This window comes from Gymnoscopelus braueri (genome assembly GCF_963280865.1).
Source record: "Gymnoscopelus braueri genome assembly, chromosome: 19".
Classification (NCBI taxonomy): Eukaryota; Metazoa; Chordata; class Actinopteri; order Myctophiformes; family Myctophidae; genus Gymnoscopelus; species Gymnoscopelus braueri.
Genome location: NC_137621.1, coordinates 13,696,258 through 13,710,554, shown reverse-complemented (window position 1 = coordinate 13,710,554; position 14,297 = coordinate 13,696,258). Strand labels below are relative to the sequence as shown.

At 42.3% G+C, this 14,297-nt stretch overlaps 1 protein-coding gene across 1 annotated transcript in view; it reads right to left on the bottom strand.

Annotated features, from left to right (window-relative positions):
- Positions 1 to 14,297, bottom strand: part of fndc5a (fibronectin type III domain containing 5a) — a gene marked incomplete at both ends in the record, with an annotated part of 60,923 nt that overhangs the window by 27,263 nt on the left and 19,363 nt on the right. Inside the window, one exon of the mRNA XM_080413880.1 lies at positions 3,371 to 3,486. Within this exon, the coding sequence (XP_080270006.1) occupies positions 3,371 to 3,486 (116 nt within the window). The remainder of the gene's footprint in view (positions 1 to 3,370; positions 3,487 to 14,297) is intronic.

Here is a 14,297-nt window from a genome sequence, read left to right as displayed (position 1 = left end):
ATTATTATTTTCTTGGCACTCTACTTGAGTGCTTGCCCTGTTGTTGGTTGATTAGAGTTTATGCTTTACTCTGATCTTGCACTTACGTTGTTGTGGATAACAGCATCTGCAAAAGGCCTAAATTGCAATTTAGCATTTTGCAATTCAATGTAATTCAGTCAGATACCTCACATACAGTAATACGGTGTACTGTTACAGTATGTTAAACATTTATAGTGTACAATAAAGTGAATATTATATTTTGATCTTGGTGTTGAGGCTCTGCTGCAGTATATACTGTACTACTCCCTGCTCATCACAATTAGATGATAAACATTTAACCACTTAAAGACTATATATACCCAGGGTCACCTTGGTCACCTCCTTTTTTCCCCTCTGGACCAAAATGTCTTCACCATAAATAGCCCGTCGCAACACTATGCGAAGTAAGATTGTAGATTGGCTGTTTTCTCTGAATGTTGCCCAGAATAGGGATGATAGGGTTCGTGTCATGTGGTTAAGAGCAGGGAGATATGCCACGAATCCCCCAGAGGAAAACAGAACCCAGAGGGGACAACATAAACCCCAGGGGACAACATAAACCCCAGGGGACAACACAGTCTACGGGTGGAGCCGGGGTGGCAGTACCAATGTTAACCCATTAAAACCGGTAAAGCATCTGTGTCATTTTAGATTTCTTTGGCTATTAAAAAAATTGCAGATATCCAAGCTCACTTCGTCACTTTGTGCCGAACTATGAGCTTGTAGATTTGCTATTTTAGAAAAATCGTGAAAGTATATATATTATCTTTGAATATATGTATATATCTATTTTTAAAGCAAACCTTTTCTAACTTAAATCTTTGCTTCTGGGGAACAAAATATTTTTAGATGGGGTAGGCGGCCAAATCCATATAATTTTGGGGGTCTTTGACAGGAAAAAGTTTGATAACCACTGATATAGAAACATACGTTTTTCAGGAAACTGTTAAGATTTAGAAGACATTTGTAGAATCGGGTCCTCAGGTCTTAATGGGTTAAATATGCAGCAGTGGAAGGAGGTCTGTCAAATCGGTCAGCTACTAGACACAACACGCTTATATAACTCACACAGCAATCTGGGAACCCATTCGGTAAAAAAGAAAAGTGGGGGACCACTTCCTTTTTTGTGTAGAAACAGGAACTCGGTTTGGCTCCTCCCCTTTCTTAGTCCACTTCCTCCCGGGTGCTTCTGTGTTTATTCCTACTAACAACAACACTACATGTTTAAGGCGGTGGTGCTGACAGATTCTGCTGTTAGCCGAATCTGTCTTGAGAAATTACTCACAGAGTGGTGCGCAATGTGACCCACTCCAGTATATCTGCCTGAATTAGCTCGCAAGCTATGCATAATTGATTTAACCTCCGATCCAATGAATACACAGGACCACAATGAAAACAAGCCCTCAGGGCTTTTTGTGTTATCCTTTTAGCATTCTTGCATAACTGTACCTCTGTACTTTTTTCAAACTGTTAATAAAGTATTCAATCAATCAATCAATCCATTGAGATGGACAGTAGGAGAACATAGAGCTTGGAAAGGGAAGAAGGACCAAGACATCAGACGGGATGCCAGCACACAAACACACGACTCCATCCAGAGATGCATGTCTTCCATCTTTTTTTTTTTTTTGCCGGAGTAGCAAACTCTGATCTGTCCCAGTGAATAATGCCAATTATGTATAACAGTATTTCTCAAACTTATTTGTGCCACGGACCCCCAAATTGATATATATTTACTTGCGGACCCCCATCTGAAAATGCTTTGTGCCAGGGACATCCAGAAGAGAAGATTTGTGTTAAAAAAAAACATTTTCAAACACTTTAAGGTTTTTAAAAACCACTTTGAGAACCACTGGTGTATAAGATCAAAACAGATCATGAGGTAGTTTGCTCTGTATAATGAAGTGTATGTGGGTGGGTGGCTATGTGTGTGTGTTTGTGTGTGTGTTTGTGTGTGTGTGTGTGTGTGTGTGTGTGTGTGTGTGCGTGCGTGCGTGCGTGCGTGCGTGCGTGCGTGCGTGCGTGCGTGCGTGCGTGCGTGCGTGCGTGCGTGCGTGCGTGCGTGCGTGCGTGCGTGCGTGCGTGCGTGCGTGCGTGACAGCACTTTTCCCCTTTTAAGCAGCTGTCATTGTAAGCTACTGGCAGACAGACAAACGGTCCAAATGGAAAGTTCTGGCAGCAGCACAATGCGTCATGATCCATCCAACGCTACCAGCAGACTCACAAAGTGATGGAACACAATAAAGAGAGCCGGAAATGAGTGCTGACAGCGATCTACTAATTAATTTCATGGGTGTTGGTGTGTGTGTGTGTGTGTTTGAGTAACGTACAGTATGTGTGGACACATGAGTTTGCGTGAGTCATATTGTTTTAACCCATTCAATCCGGAAACGCATTTTAGATTTCTTTGGCTATTAAAAAATAGCAAAGATTTGAGTTAAAAATGTTCGCTTTAAAAATATATATTCAAAGATTTGTACATAATATATATGATCTTTCAAAAATAGCAGATCTACAAGTTCATAGTGCAGCACTCGGTGCCGCACTATGAGCTTGTATATCTGCTATTTTTTAATAGCCGAAGAAATCTAAAATGACAGAGATGCGTTCCCGGATTGAATGGGTTAAGGAGAATGGGAAACCATTTTATATTTTCTCATTAACCACTGCCATTAGCCACTTAAACGTCCAATATTTAGTTGACAGGGGTCCCCAGGGGTTTATACTTGATCCCCTCCTTTCTCCCCCCCCTGCTAGACTACACTAAATGTATTTACTTAAAATAGCAGATCTACAAGCTACAAGTAAAGATTGTCCTCTTTTGGCTGATGTAGTGTGTTGGATACTGTAATGGACGAGGGGCAGAGCAGGCTTCATTTGACACACTCTGACATACATCCTCTTGTTTGTAGGTATAGGGCTGCTTATGGGCCTTCTGTGTCATTTTAGATTTTAGCTATATATATAGCATACAACATAAGTTTTTCAGGAAACTGTTAGGATTTAGAACAGTGGTTTAGAACAGTATAGTTAAAAAAAATAGGAGCTATACAAGCTCAAAGACAAATATATCAATTTGGGGGTCCTTGGCACAAAGCAATACTGATTTAGCTTGTACATCTGCTATTTTTGAACATTTTAGAAAAATCTTGAAAGCCTTTGATAATTTTTTTATTTTCAGATGGGGGTCTGCGGGCAAATATATCAATTTGGGGGTCCTTGGCACAAAAAACTTCGAGAATACTGATTTAGAAGGCATTTGTAGAATCGGACTCAGATCTTAATGAGTTAAATCCTTAGTGAGCGTGCGTGTGTGCTTGAGTGCGTGCGTGCGTGTACACAGGCTCACCTGCTGTGTGATGGCGAATCCAATGACAGGGTCTCCCTCTGGGATGTCCCATGTTACTACAGCAGAGTTAGCCTTCAATGCTTTGATGGTCACATTGACAGGAGCCGCCCAGCTATCTGCAAACACACACAGAGAGAGAGAGAGAGAGAGAGAGAGAGAGAGAGAGAGAGAGAGAGAGAGAGAGAGAGAGAGAGAGAGAGAGAGAGAGACAGAGAGAGAGAGAGAGAGAGAGAGAGAGAGAGAGAGAGAGAGAGAGAGAGAGAGAGATTAGCTTGTTAGCTAAGCAGTCGAGCCGCAGTGCATAGGTGGTGCGCTTCTTGCCTTTCCTGGCTTTGCCCTGGCTCCCATAGTGTCAGTTTGCTTAGCTCTAGTTCCGGGTGCCTGACGCAGTGCCTTGCCTCATCCTTCTCTCCCTGACTTTGTCTGTGACCCGTGGTAGGTCCCCATAGAGGACCACATTTCTGATGTGGTCCATCCATGTGACACCTGGTGCCATTCATAGCATTCTTGCTTAGACTCCATCCAGGGCCCTTTCATGTTGTGCTGTGAGGGTCCATGTCTCAGCCCACTGTAGCTACGAACAGCCACCTCTTGACGTCTTCTCCCATGTCTGACTTCCACACTCTCCTCATCCCATGCAAGGCATTATTTTATATCATTGTGCCAGTTTACAGTAGCTACTTTTATGTCATTATCGTGAATATTGTTTTCCTAAATTGTCCACAATTTCCCCAAATTTCTGCTTTTCTTTTCTTTCTTTTTAAGCCATTTCGCAAATGACGGGGTCATAGCCAGAGGCTATGGCCATTTGAGGGTCCTTGGTATGGAAGAGTTTGGGAACCCCTGCAGTAGTGGTTCACAATCTCAACTACAGCTGTGAAAGTGGACACCAGCGAGAAGCCAGACCGCACCGCACCAAGCCGGATGAATAAACAGACCAAGAGATGATACATTACGTTGGGTAGAATCAATGACAATGGGTACAGGGAAATAAATAATACTTTGGTGTGATACAGTAACACTGCCTGGGGCTCAGCAGATAGTACATGATCAATCTCTCTCTGTGTGTGTCAACGGCGCCAGATTGTGCCACGTAGTGGAGGCACACCAAGGGGAAATCAAGTTTACGCCGCATGCAACATTATACATTTAACTAAACACAGCTTTACACAAATTTTGTGAATTTTGTACACAATAAAAATACTATTTAACTCATTAACACCGGGAACGCATCTGTCATTTTTTTTATTTCTTTGGCTATTCAAAAAATAGCAGATATACAGCTCATAGCGCGGCACCGGGCTATGAGCTGTTGATGAGCTGTAGATCTGCTTTTTTTTTATCGTGAAAATTTGTGCAAATCTCTTAATATATATATTTTTTAAGCGAACATTTGTAAAATATTTCGTTCCAGGGACCCCCCCAGAAGCAAATGATTGAGTTACGAACGTTCGCTTTAAAAATATATATATTTAAAGATTTGCACACATTTTCTGAAAATAGCCAGTCAGGTATTTTTGCCAAATCTCAGCCGTATTATGACATACCCAGAATAGGGACGCTAGGGTTTACATGTATGTGGTTAATAGCGAAATCCAAGGAAATAACAATAAACATCAATCAATCAATCAATCAATCAGCACCATGGTCAGAAGCAGTGGCCACAGTTATTCCCCAAAAAGGTGTCTCCCCAAGTACATTTACTCATTTTTTACTTTACTGGATTATTTTCAGTTTTCAGTGCTTTTACTTCTACTCCGCTAATATCAGAGGCAAATATTGTACTTCTAAAGAATTTTAAAATCAATCCTAAAAACAACCGGGAGCCAATGTAGTGAAGTTAGAACTGGAGTAATATGTTGTATATCATCTTAGTTTTAATTAAAACTCTGGCTGCCGCATTTTGAACAACTAAATGGTACTTTAAGTACATTTAGTGTTACTTGTAACAGAGTATTTCTACATTGCAGCATTGATACTTTTACTTACGTAAAAAATGTCAATAACTTTTCCACCATACTGAGTGAAGGCAGGTCTTCAGTTGATGGAGGCTTGAGAATCTCTATCTCTCTCTCTCTCTCTCTCTCTCTCTCTCTCTCTCTCTCTCTCTCTCTCTCTCTCTCTCTCTCTCTCTCTCTCTCTCTCTCTCTCTCTCTCTCTCTCTCTCTCTTCACATTAGACTAGTCAGGCTGATTCATAACTGCACATAAATCCTCCCTGCTAAATACAGAGACCCCCATTAACCTTCCCTGCTCGCGCTTCCCAGGCAGTGTTCTATGACAGCCCCGTTTCTCTACTGTGATGAATTCAGCTGCGCTGTGAATAGCTGAATGAAATAAAATAATGCCATTAAATGAAAACTTGACTATTTAACACAGGGGTGTCAAGCACATTCCAGGTCATGGGCCAGAGTGGGCAAAACGCAACTTTATGCGGGTATACTCCCACAGCTGTCACTGTCTCCGTCTCTGCTATAACTGCAGTGTCCCACTTTATGAATTTAGTTTATTATGAAGACGATTATGTACTTGTATGACTGGTATTATCATATGGCTACAAGTAATTCGCAATGAAAAAATCTAATCATGTGTTTCTCATGATCCACATGGGTAGGCCTGTCACAATTGTTACATAATCGTCTAATCGCAATTATTTGAGATAATCACAATTATTTTGCATAATCGTCATAATCGTTTCCATGTGGAAACATTTTCATGCACTTTTCCAAAATTAGCAGAAATAGCCGATCTACAAGCTTACAACACGTCACTTCGTGGCGTGTTGTAAGCTTGTAGATCAGCTATTTCTGCAAAAAAATAAATTACTTTTTTTCAATTATAAAATTATGAAATGTGTCAGTAATGTCTTTATATTAAGTAACTAAAGTAACTAAGTTATTTAATTTGTCATACAGTATCTGTCCTGTGTCAATTTGTGATTATGAAGCAAATAAGAAAACAAACAGAAATAAAATTTGTATTATGTTCCAATGTTCCAACAGGCAAAAACACAATTAAATCGTTAATCGCAATTATTTGTCTTAACTTAAATTTGTAATCGTGACAGCCCTACACATGGGAACTGCGTGGCTCCAACATGGATCTCGGATGCGGTCAGCCTGTGACGTCAGTCCTCTGCTGTATGATGTCGGACATTTATGACATTCAGTATGTATCTGTATCTGTATCTGTATCTATGATGCCTAAAATGCCTCCAAATGTTGGAGAAATGGAGACTGACTGCAGAGGCTGGGGAAGCTGAGCTGACGCACGTGGGAAGGAGATGGGCGAGATGCGGGCGGCTCATTTGAAGGCCAATTTGAAATTCCGTGCATTAACAGAGAGATGAATGGAGAAATTTAGATGAATGGAGGAATGTATGGCTGAATGAATATACACAGATGCAAACACACACACACACACACACACACACACACACACACACACACACACACACACACACACACAGTGCTCTGCATTATGAACGAGGCACATTTCACTGGATCATGACGTCGTGCTAGTACACACGCTAGTGTGTGCGTATAGAATATACAGTATATAGTGTGTTATAATGTGTGTGCGACATATTTTGTCACTTGATTGTGACTATCCAATAATTAGTCCTAGTAATTATAGTACAAATCAAAGACACAGATCAAAGGGGCTGGAATGAAGGGAGGATAACTCACTGAGCTTCATTGAACAGGTTCAAATACATTATTTCTGCATGTTCGTTAATACATACAGTACTGTGTAATTAATGAGTGCAGTGTTTATTGTGCTTTCACAAACGCTTGGGAGACCCTCTTTTGTCAACAAGAGTGCATTAAATGGCACTAAAATCAAAACTACAGACCTAAGACTACTACTTCTCCCAGCTCACTTTGCTAGTCTGGGTTGACTCAAGGCAACATCTCTCAATGGGTCTGGTCCAGTGTTAATTTTGTCGATAACTATGATGAAAAATGTTAGTCGACTACCTTTTTTCAATGACTAAAACTAAATAAAAACTAAATAAAACGAGGCTATGATGACTAAAACTATGACTAAATATACTGACAATTTCCTCAACAAATAAAAACTAGACTAAATGTTAGGGAGGGAGTGGAGAGGAGATCCAGTAGAACTAATACAAAATAATAACACATTTTATGTTTGGTTGTGTGCGGGTTTTGCGCTTCGAAAATAGCAGATCTACAAGCTCACAACGCATTGTGAGCTTGTAGTGGTTAACCTCTGAAATATTGTCTTCTAGCCGTTTCATGTCCAACATCTAATGTTTACATGCTGTATGACATATCGGCTCTGACGCGTGTTTGACTGGGGGGGGGGGGGGGGGGGTTGCTATAACTCTGAATAGATTTACTGTAAAGACATTAACTGGAAAAGGAGACTGGTCATGCCCCCCCCCCCCCTTCCTTCCCTCCCCAACATACACACACACTAGACCCCAACAAATACACTAATAAGCCACAGTGACATCTGCAATATGATCAAAGAGGGAGCAGGGTACTACAGCAAATAAGTGCTCATGAGTCATGACAAATCAAACTCATTATCTGTCTTAATCATTCATCCATCTCTCTCTCTCTCTCTCTCTCTCTGTCTCTCTCCCCTCCCTCTCTTTCTGCCTATCAGTTTAGAAAGATGGTAATTTCAGTCACGGACGGCTTAAAAGAAACACACTGTGACAGCTACTAGCGTTTAGTTCCTGTTGCTGCTGCAGGGGGGATGCTCATTTCCCTGACACAGATCACTATTTTGTTTACACACACTGACACTAATACATTATCATGTGCAAAACCCACAGCCACTAATATTGGCCATGTTGTTTTCAGAAGACATGTCTTCATGTCTTCATTGCTGCTGACTATATACATCGGCGACAGGAGAAGCTGACCTGTTTTCCGTTGGTTAAATGTGCATACATTTCTGCTATTGACAGCTAAGTCACGTATCAGAAATTGTATTGTCTGATAGACATATTACATACAGATTGAGCGAGACTATTGGTGGAAAGTAACTAAGTACATTTACTCAAGTACTGTACTGTAATTTTGAGGATGTTTTTGACTTTACTGAAATATTTCAATTTTAAATCCAATTTTCTGTCCTTTTACTTCTACTCCACTACATCTCAGAGGCAAATATTATACTTTTTTTTTACATTGTTGTGTATTGATACTTTTACTTAAGTAAAAAAACATGAGTACATTTTCTATCACTGCTGACGGTCAAAGACAGCTTTCCTCCCCCAGCTGACCTTGTCTCTTTTCCTCATGTCCCCAAATTTCTGCTCACTCACGCCTTTTCTATCTTTGTCTGCCAGGCTGTCTGTGTGAGTGCTGCTTCACAAATCACACTATGGGACTGGGGGACAGTGGCGGTGACCTCGGGCCTGAAATATCCACACGACGCGAGGATGAGCTCTAATGAAACACTAGACAGATGTCTCCATAAACTCTCTCCCTTCCCTCCGAGCACAGGAGGCCTGTTTGACATACCGTGAGAAATCGGGGTGACTTTGTGACACTGTTGGTTGTCCCTAGTGCGTGTGTGAGTGTGTGTGTGTGTGTGTGCGTGTGTGTGTGTGTGTGTGTGTGTGTGTGTGCGTGTGTGCATGTGTGCGTGTGTGCGTGTGTGTGTGTGTGTGTGTGTGCGTGTGTGTGTGCATGTGTGTGCGTGCACGTACGAGAGACACGAAGACGATACATAAGTTGACGTATGTGCCTTTGTTAGAACAATGATCAGAGTGACAGCCAGTTATCTGGCCCATGCTGAGTGGTCTGCATGGGTGACAGCTCCTCATTAGCCAGCTCAATAGGTGTGCGTACTGTACTGTACTGTACGTGCGTGTGTGCGTTTATATGTGAGGTCGTTCAATGAGAACTTGAAGGAGATTCTTGAACAGGCTGCTACACGGGACAGTGTCTGTATTAGAGATGACCCTATAGAGGAAGCCTTTATGACCGCGGTCATTAAATACTTCTACGTACCATTTCAGAGCTGGGCTATAGTGCTTGGCAACGTGTCGTCACCACGGGGGGCGTGGCATAGTAGCTGTAGACATACTGGTGGGTGTCAATGTTAAGTCAACCTGTTTATGCCCCACCAAGATGTCCGCGCTACCAAATGACACTTGTTGACCCCCCCCCTCAGGATCTTTTGCTACGCACTATAGGTGCGGAGTAGACTATTTGTTTTTATATCCGGTAGCCTATAGGACATACCCACAGATTGGTTGTTAGAGGGTTTCAACAACTTCCAAAAGGAGGCAAAAAGGCTGGCAAAGTACTGTGCTGTCTCTACCATAATTGGCGCTGTTACCCATTGAGTACTGAGTGACATGCTTATTGTATCATGAAGACCTATGCCATGATTTTGTTAATGTAACCTTCACTGTACCTATAATATTTGTGTCCTTGAATGCTCTCCTTTATGTGGACATGACTACATTGTAAAAATGTGCATGCATGTGTGTGTGTGTGTGTGTGTGTGTGTGTGTGTGTGTGTGTGTGTGTGTGTGTGTGTGTGTGTGTGTGTGTGTGTGTGTGTGTGTGTGTGTGTGTGTGTGTGTGTGTGTGTGTGTTTCAATTCCCCAGTACATTCAGTGAACCTTGATCAATAAAGTCCATCATTATCTAATAAACATTCCTCTTCGGTCACCCCCTCTAGGCACCCACCCCACTCCCGCCCCTCTCCCTCTTAACACATTAATACATGTCTTGATGGCAGCCTCGCCACCCCACTGACCCCAGAAAGACAGGATCTCTCCTCCCTCTCGTCCTCTGGGTCACTCTCCAATCTCTCTCTCTCTCTCTCTCTCTCCCTCTCTCTCTCCCCCATCCTGACTCTCTTTCCACTTCTCAGCACTTTTGCAGAATTGCAGTCTTTACTGCTGTAAAGGAATGTGATACACCTTATTAACCAGATGTAGATGAGCCATTTCTCGAGCAGAAATAAGAACCAATGACTCGGAAAAGGTGTGAATGTCAGGAAGCTCCTTAAAAAGACAAAGTGCTCTCATGATAAACAGACTTTTATCATTTTAAGATGAAGGAATATCACTTTATCACTAATCATCACTGTGCCTTTCCATATTCACACACCTCAGAACAGTGGAGGAAGACGGTAAAGAGGATGCACAACTGGTCATCACGCTACTCGTTCATGGCTGAAGGCAGAAATCTCGCTGCATAGTTCATACTTCAATATTATTAAGATTTTCTCTCTACTGAGTGCTCCTTTTTGAAAGAAAATTGTTTCTGCGACTTCTTTTGATTATAATTGCTGTCAAAACTGCCCAGTGACTGCCACAGATGCTCCATGTATGAAAAGAAACCTCGCCTTCCCTGATGCGGTACAATCCACATTGAGAATACCGATGGGCTCTAGTCTATTCAGCCTGCCAACCTGCCTAACCCACCTAGCAGGCAGGTGTGAGCTTCGAGAGTCAAAAGCCGAGCAGCGAGGAGACTTCGCGGGTGTATTTCCATTCTCTACTGTGGGGGGATATTTGCCATCTGTAGCACCTCATTACGGCTCTGCAACGTATAGCAGCATTTCTCAAAGTCATGGCCCCTGGAGTGATAGTGGCCCCAGGAATGTTAATGAGTGATGACCTGTGGACTAATGATAAGAACTGGCTGTATCTGTAGATATAATCTGCCATTATATGGATCTGGAGAAACAAGCACTTTCTACTTCCCATTGAGTCCTGTTCTGACTGGCCTCCGCTTGGGCACAATTTCATGTTTAGGTTGTTAAACATCTTAAGCTCATTTCATGGTTATACACAAATTCACTTTGTATACTAGCAGTAGCAGCTGGCAGGTGGCGGATCAATATCAAAGCAGTCATAGTATGTTCTCTGCCTTTATGTAAATTCTTTGTGTGTGCGTCAATGTGTGTATTTACACAGGGGGGCACTGACAGTACACCAGCATCTCGCTGGCAAGTGAAGGAAACTGGAAGATAATTGAGGTTTGACTGGGCTGAAACTGTATCTCAGTAGATGACATGTAACTCCATATTTGGGCATGGCTGACGTCATTCTGACAACATAATGATGACGTGAGCTTTGAATCAGCTCAGCTTAAAACCAGTCTGCACAGTGTGAATGGCACACATGGAGAGAGACTTCAAGGAAGACTTCAACACCTACAAGAGGAACTATTATTACTTCTAACCAATCCTGGATCGTAAGGTCACACATCATTAGTTACATTCTTGGACCATTACAGCCCATGCATAGCATCAGCTTTGACGATGAACCCACCTTTCCCGATAATGAGCCAGCAGCAAGGAAACTCAGAAGAAGAAAGGCCTTACAGTAGTCAACAGTCTACCAAGACTTTAACACAATCGGAAGTAAAGAGACTGACTGACACAGGAAAGAAAACTCACATCTGTAAACAGTGTGACAAGAGTTTCAGTCAGTTAGGCAACCTGAAGACACACCAGCGTATCCACACAGGAGAAAGACCTTTCCATTGTAAACACTGTGACAAGAGTTTCAGTCTGTTAAGTAACCTGAAGACACACCAGCGTATCCACACAGGAGAGAGACCTTTCTATTGTAAACACTGTGGCAAGAGTTTCAATCAGTTAGGCACCCTGAACATACACCAGCGTATTCACACAGGAGAAAGACCTTTCTATTGTAAACCCTGTGGCAAGAGTTTCAATGAGGTAGGTAGTTTGAAAAGACACCAGCGTATCCACACAGGAGAAAAATCTTTCTATTGTAAACCCTGTGGCAAGAGTTTCAATGAGGTAAGTAGTTTGAAAAGACACCAGCGTATCCACACAGGAGAAAAACCTTACAATTGTAAACCCTGTGGCAAGAGTTTCAATGATATAGGTACTTTGAACAGACACCAGCGTATTCACACTGGTGAAAAACCTTACTATTGTAAACAGTGTGGCCAGAGTTTCAGTCGGTTAGATCACCTGAAAATACACAAGTGTGTCCACTGTCCACACAATGGACCTGGGCGCTGCAAGTGCATCGTTGCTCCATGTGAAGATGCCCGACTTGCGGCAGGAGTTATTACAGAGGCCTTGATAGGATGCAACTGAAAAGGTGTATTTATTCTGATTGTTAACCGACAATACAAACAATACATGAACACAGGAAGCTCTCCACACAGGTGACATGGTGGTGTCCAGCTCTCATCCTACCACCAACTGAGTGTGTTTGTTGCTGGCAGCCTTTTATACTCAGCTGGAGGTAATTAGTTTGGACTCCACAATGTCAATGGGTATAATACTTAATAATACATACCTAAATACAGATAACATTAACAACACATTCCATGCCCGAGTTTAATATCATAATGTACTCACCAGTGCCAGCGATTTATTGTTGTTTTTTTGTTTTTTTTCACGTCGCCACAGACATCGCTAAATCCGTTAAAATCGCGCGTTCAACTGTCTGTAAACTCACAGGGGATCTGTGTGAGACGCCCAGCGAAGACCGCTTCGATCTGCGATCCGCCATCTTGAAGCTACAGCGGTTTATGTTAAACAGCGATCAGTGATGAGAAAAACAACAACCGAGAAAATTGAGATTTAGTTTCCGCTTTAGAGTGGAGGCGGATGGGAACGAAAATCTCCGGATATGGATCATTCCGTTTCCGGTGGTGCTACAATGAAATGTGTCGTGGCGAACGAGGCCTACAATGAAATGTGAACCTGCGAGTAAAAAAATATAAAAAAGACCACTTTGCGTAAATCTACGCGACTGGCACGCTGCGCAATTAAGTAGGTTCGTGTAGATCGACGCGATTGGCACTCAATGTTTTAATTCTCATAACATCTATTAAAACTCCATTAACTACACCAATAATGATTCTTATGCTGCAACATTACACAATATCCCTAGCAATTCCAAATACAAATTACAACCCCACCCCCCCACCCCCTCTGCCCTTCTGACTTGGTCTAGCCCAATTACACTGGCCACAGCACAGCACAACGTGGTACATGTTAAGCTTTCAGTCATCACTTATATCACTACCCTCTCTATTGCACTCATACATTACACATTGCACTTTCCCCTCATGATTATCATTCAATAAATACAAAAAATCATGATATATGCTATAACGTGCCAAACATCAGTAACTCTGTTACACTCCAATTAGCACCAAACTTGGCACAAACACTGTGTACATCTGCTATTTTTTTAAAGGTTTGTCAATTATTGAAACTGTTTGGGAAAAAATAAATAAAGAAAAAAATGGCTGTAGCCTATCTGTAGATATAATCTGCCATTATATGGGTCTGGAGAAACAAGCACTTGCTACTTCCCATTGAGTCCTGTTCTGACTGGCCTCCGCTTGGGCACAATTTCAAGTTTAGGTAGTTAACATCTTAAGCTCATTTCACGGTTATACACAAATTCACTTTGTATACTAGCAGTAGCAGCTGGCAGGTGGCGGATCAATATCAAAGCAGTCATAGTGTGTTCTCTACAGCCTTTATGTAAATTATTTGTGTGTGCGTCAATGTGTGTATTTACACAGGGGGGCACTGACAGTACACCAGCATCTCAGCTGGCAAGTGAAGGAACCTTTGTGTGTCACTATCAGGGCTATAGCGAGCCTCCCCTGAGGCTGCGGAGGAGAGAGCGGCTATACATTATCACACATGTTCATTAACACGGCCACGCCTAGCGCTACGGCTCAGGACATTAAAGCACGGTTTACAAGTGTCTGCCACTTGCTTCCTGTGCTACCCCCCGATCCCCCCCCCCCCCCCACACACACACACACACACACACACATTACACACAGCTGGTAGCTACATAGGCTTGTCTAATGTGCCATGATGGAGTCAGCATTTTGTGCTCATCTGTAGTCTGCTGCCATATGTGAGAAAGGGGACCTTGACCTCCTCCTTGTTCATGCCCACATACAGCAGCA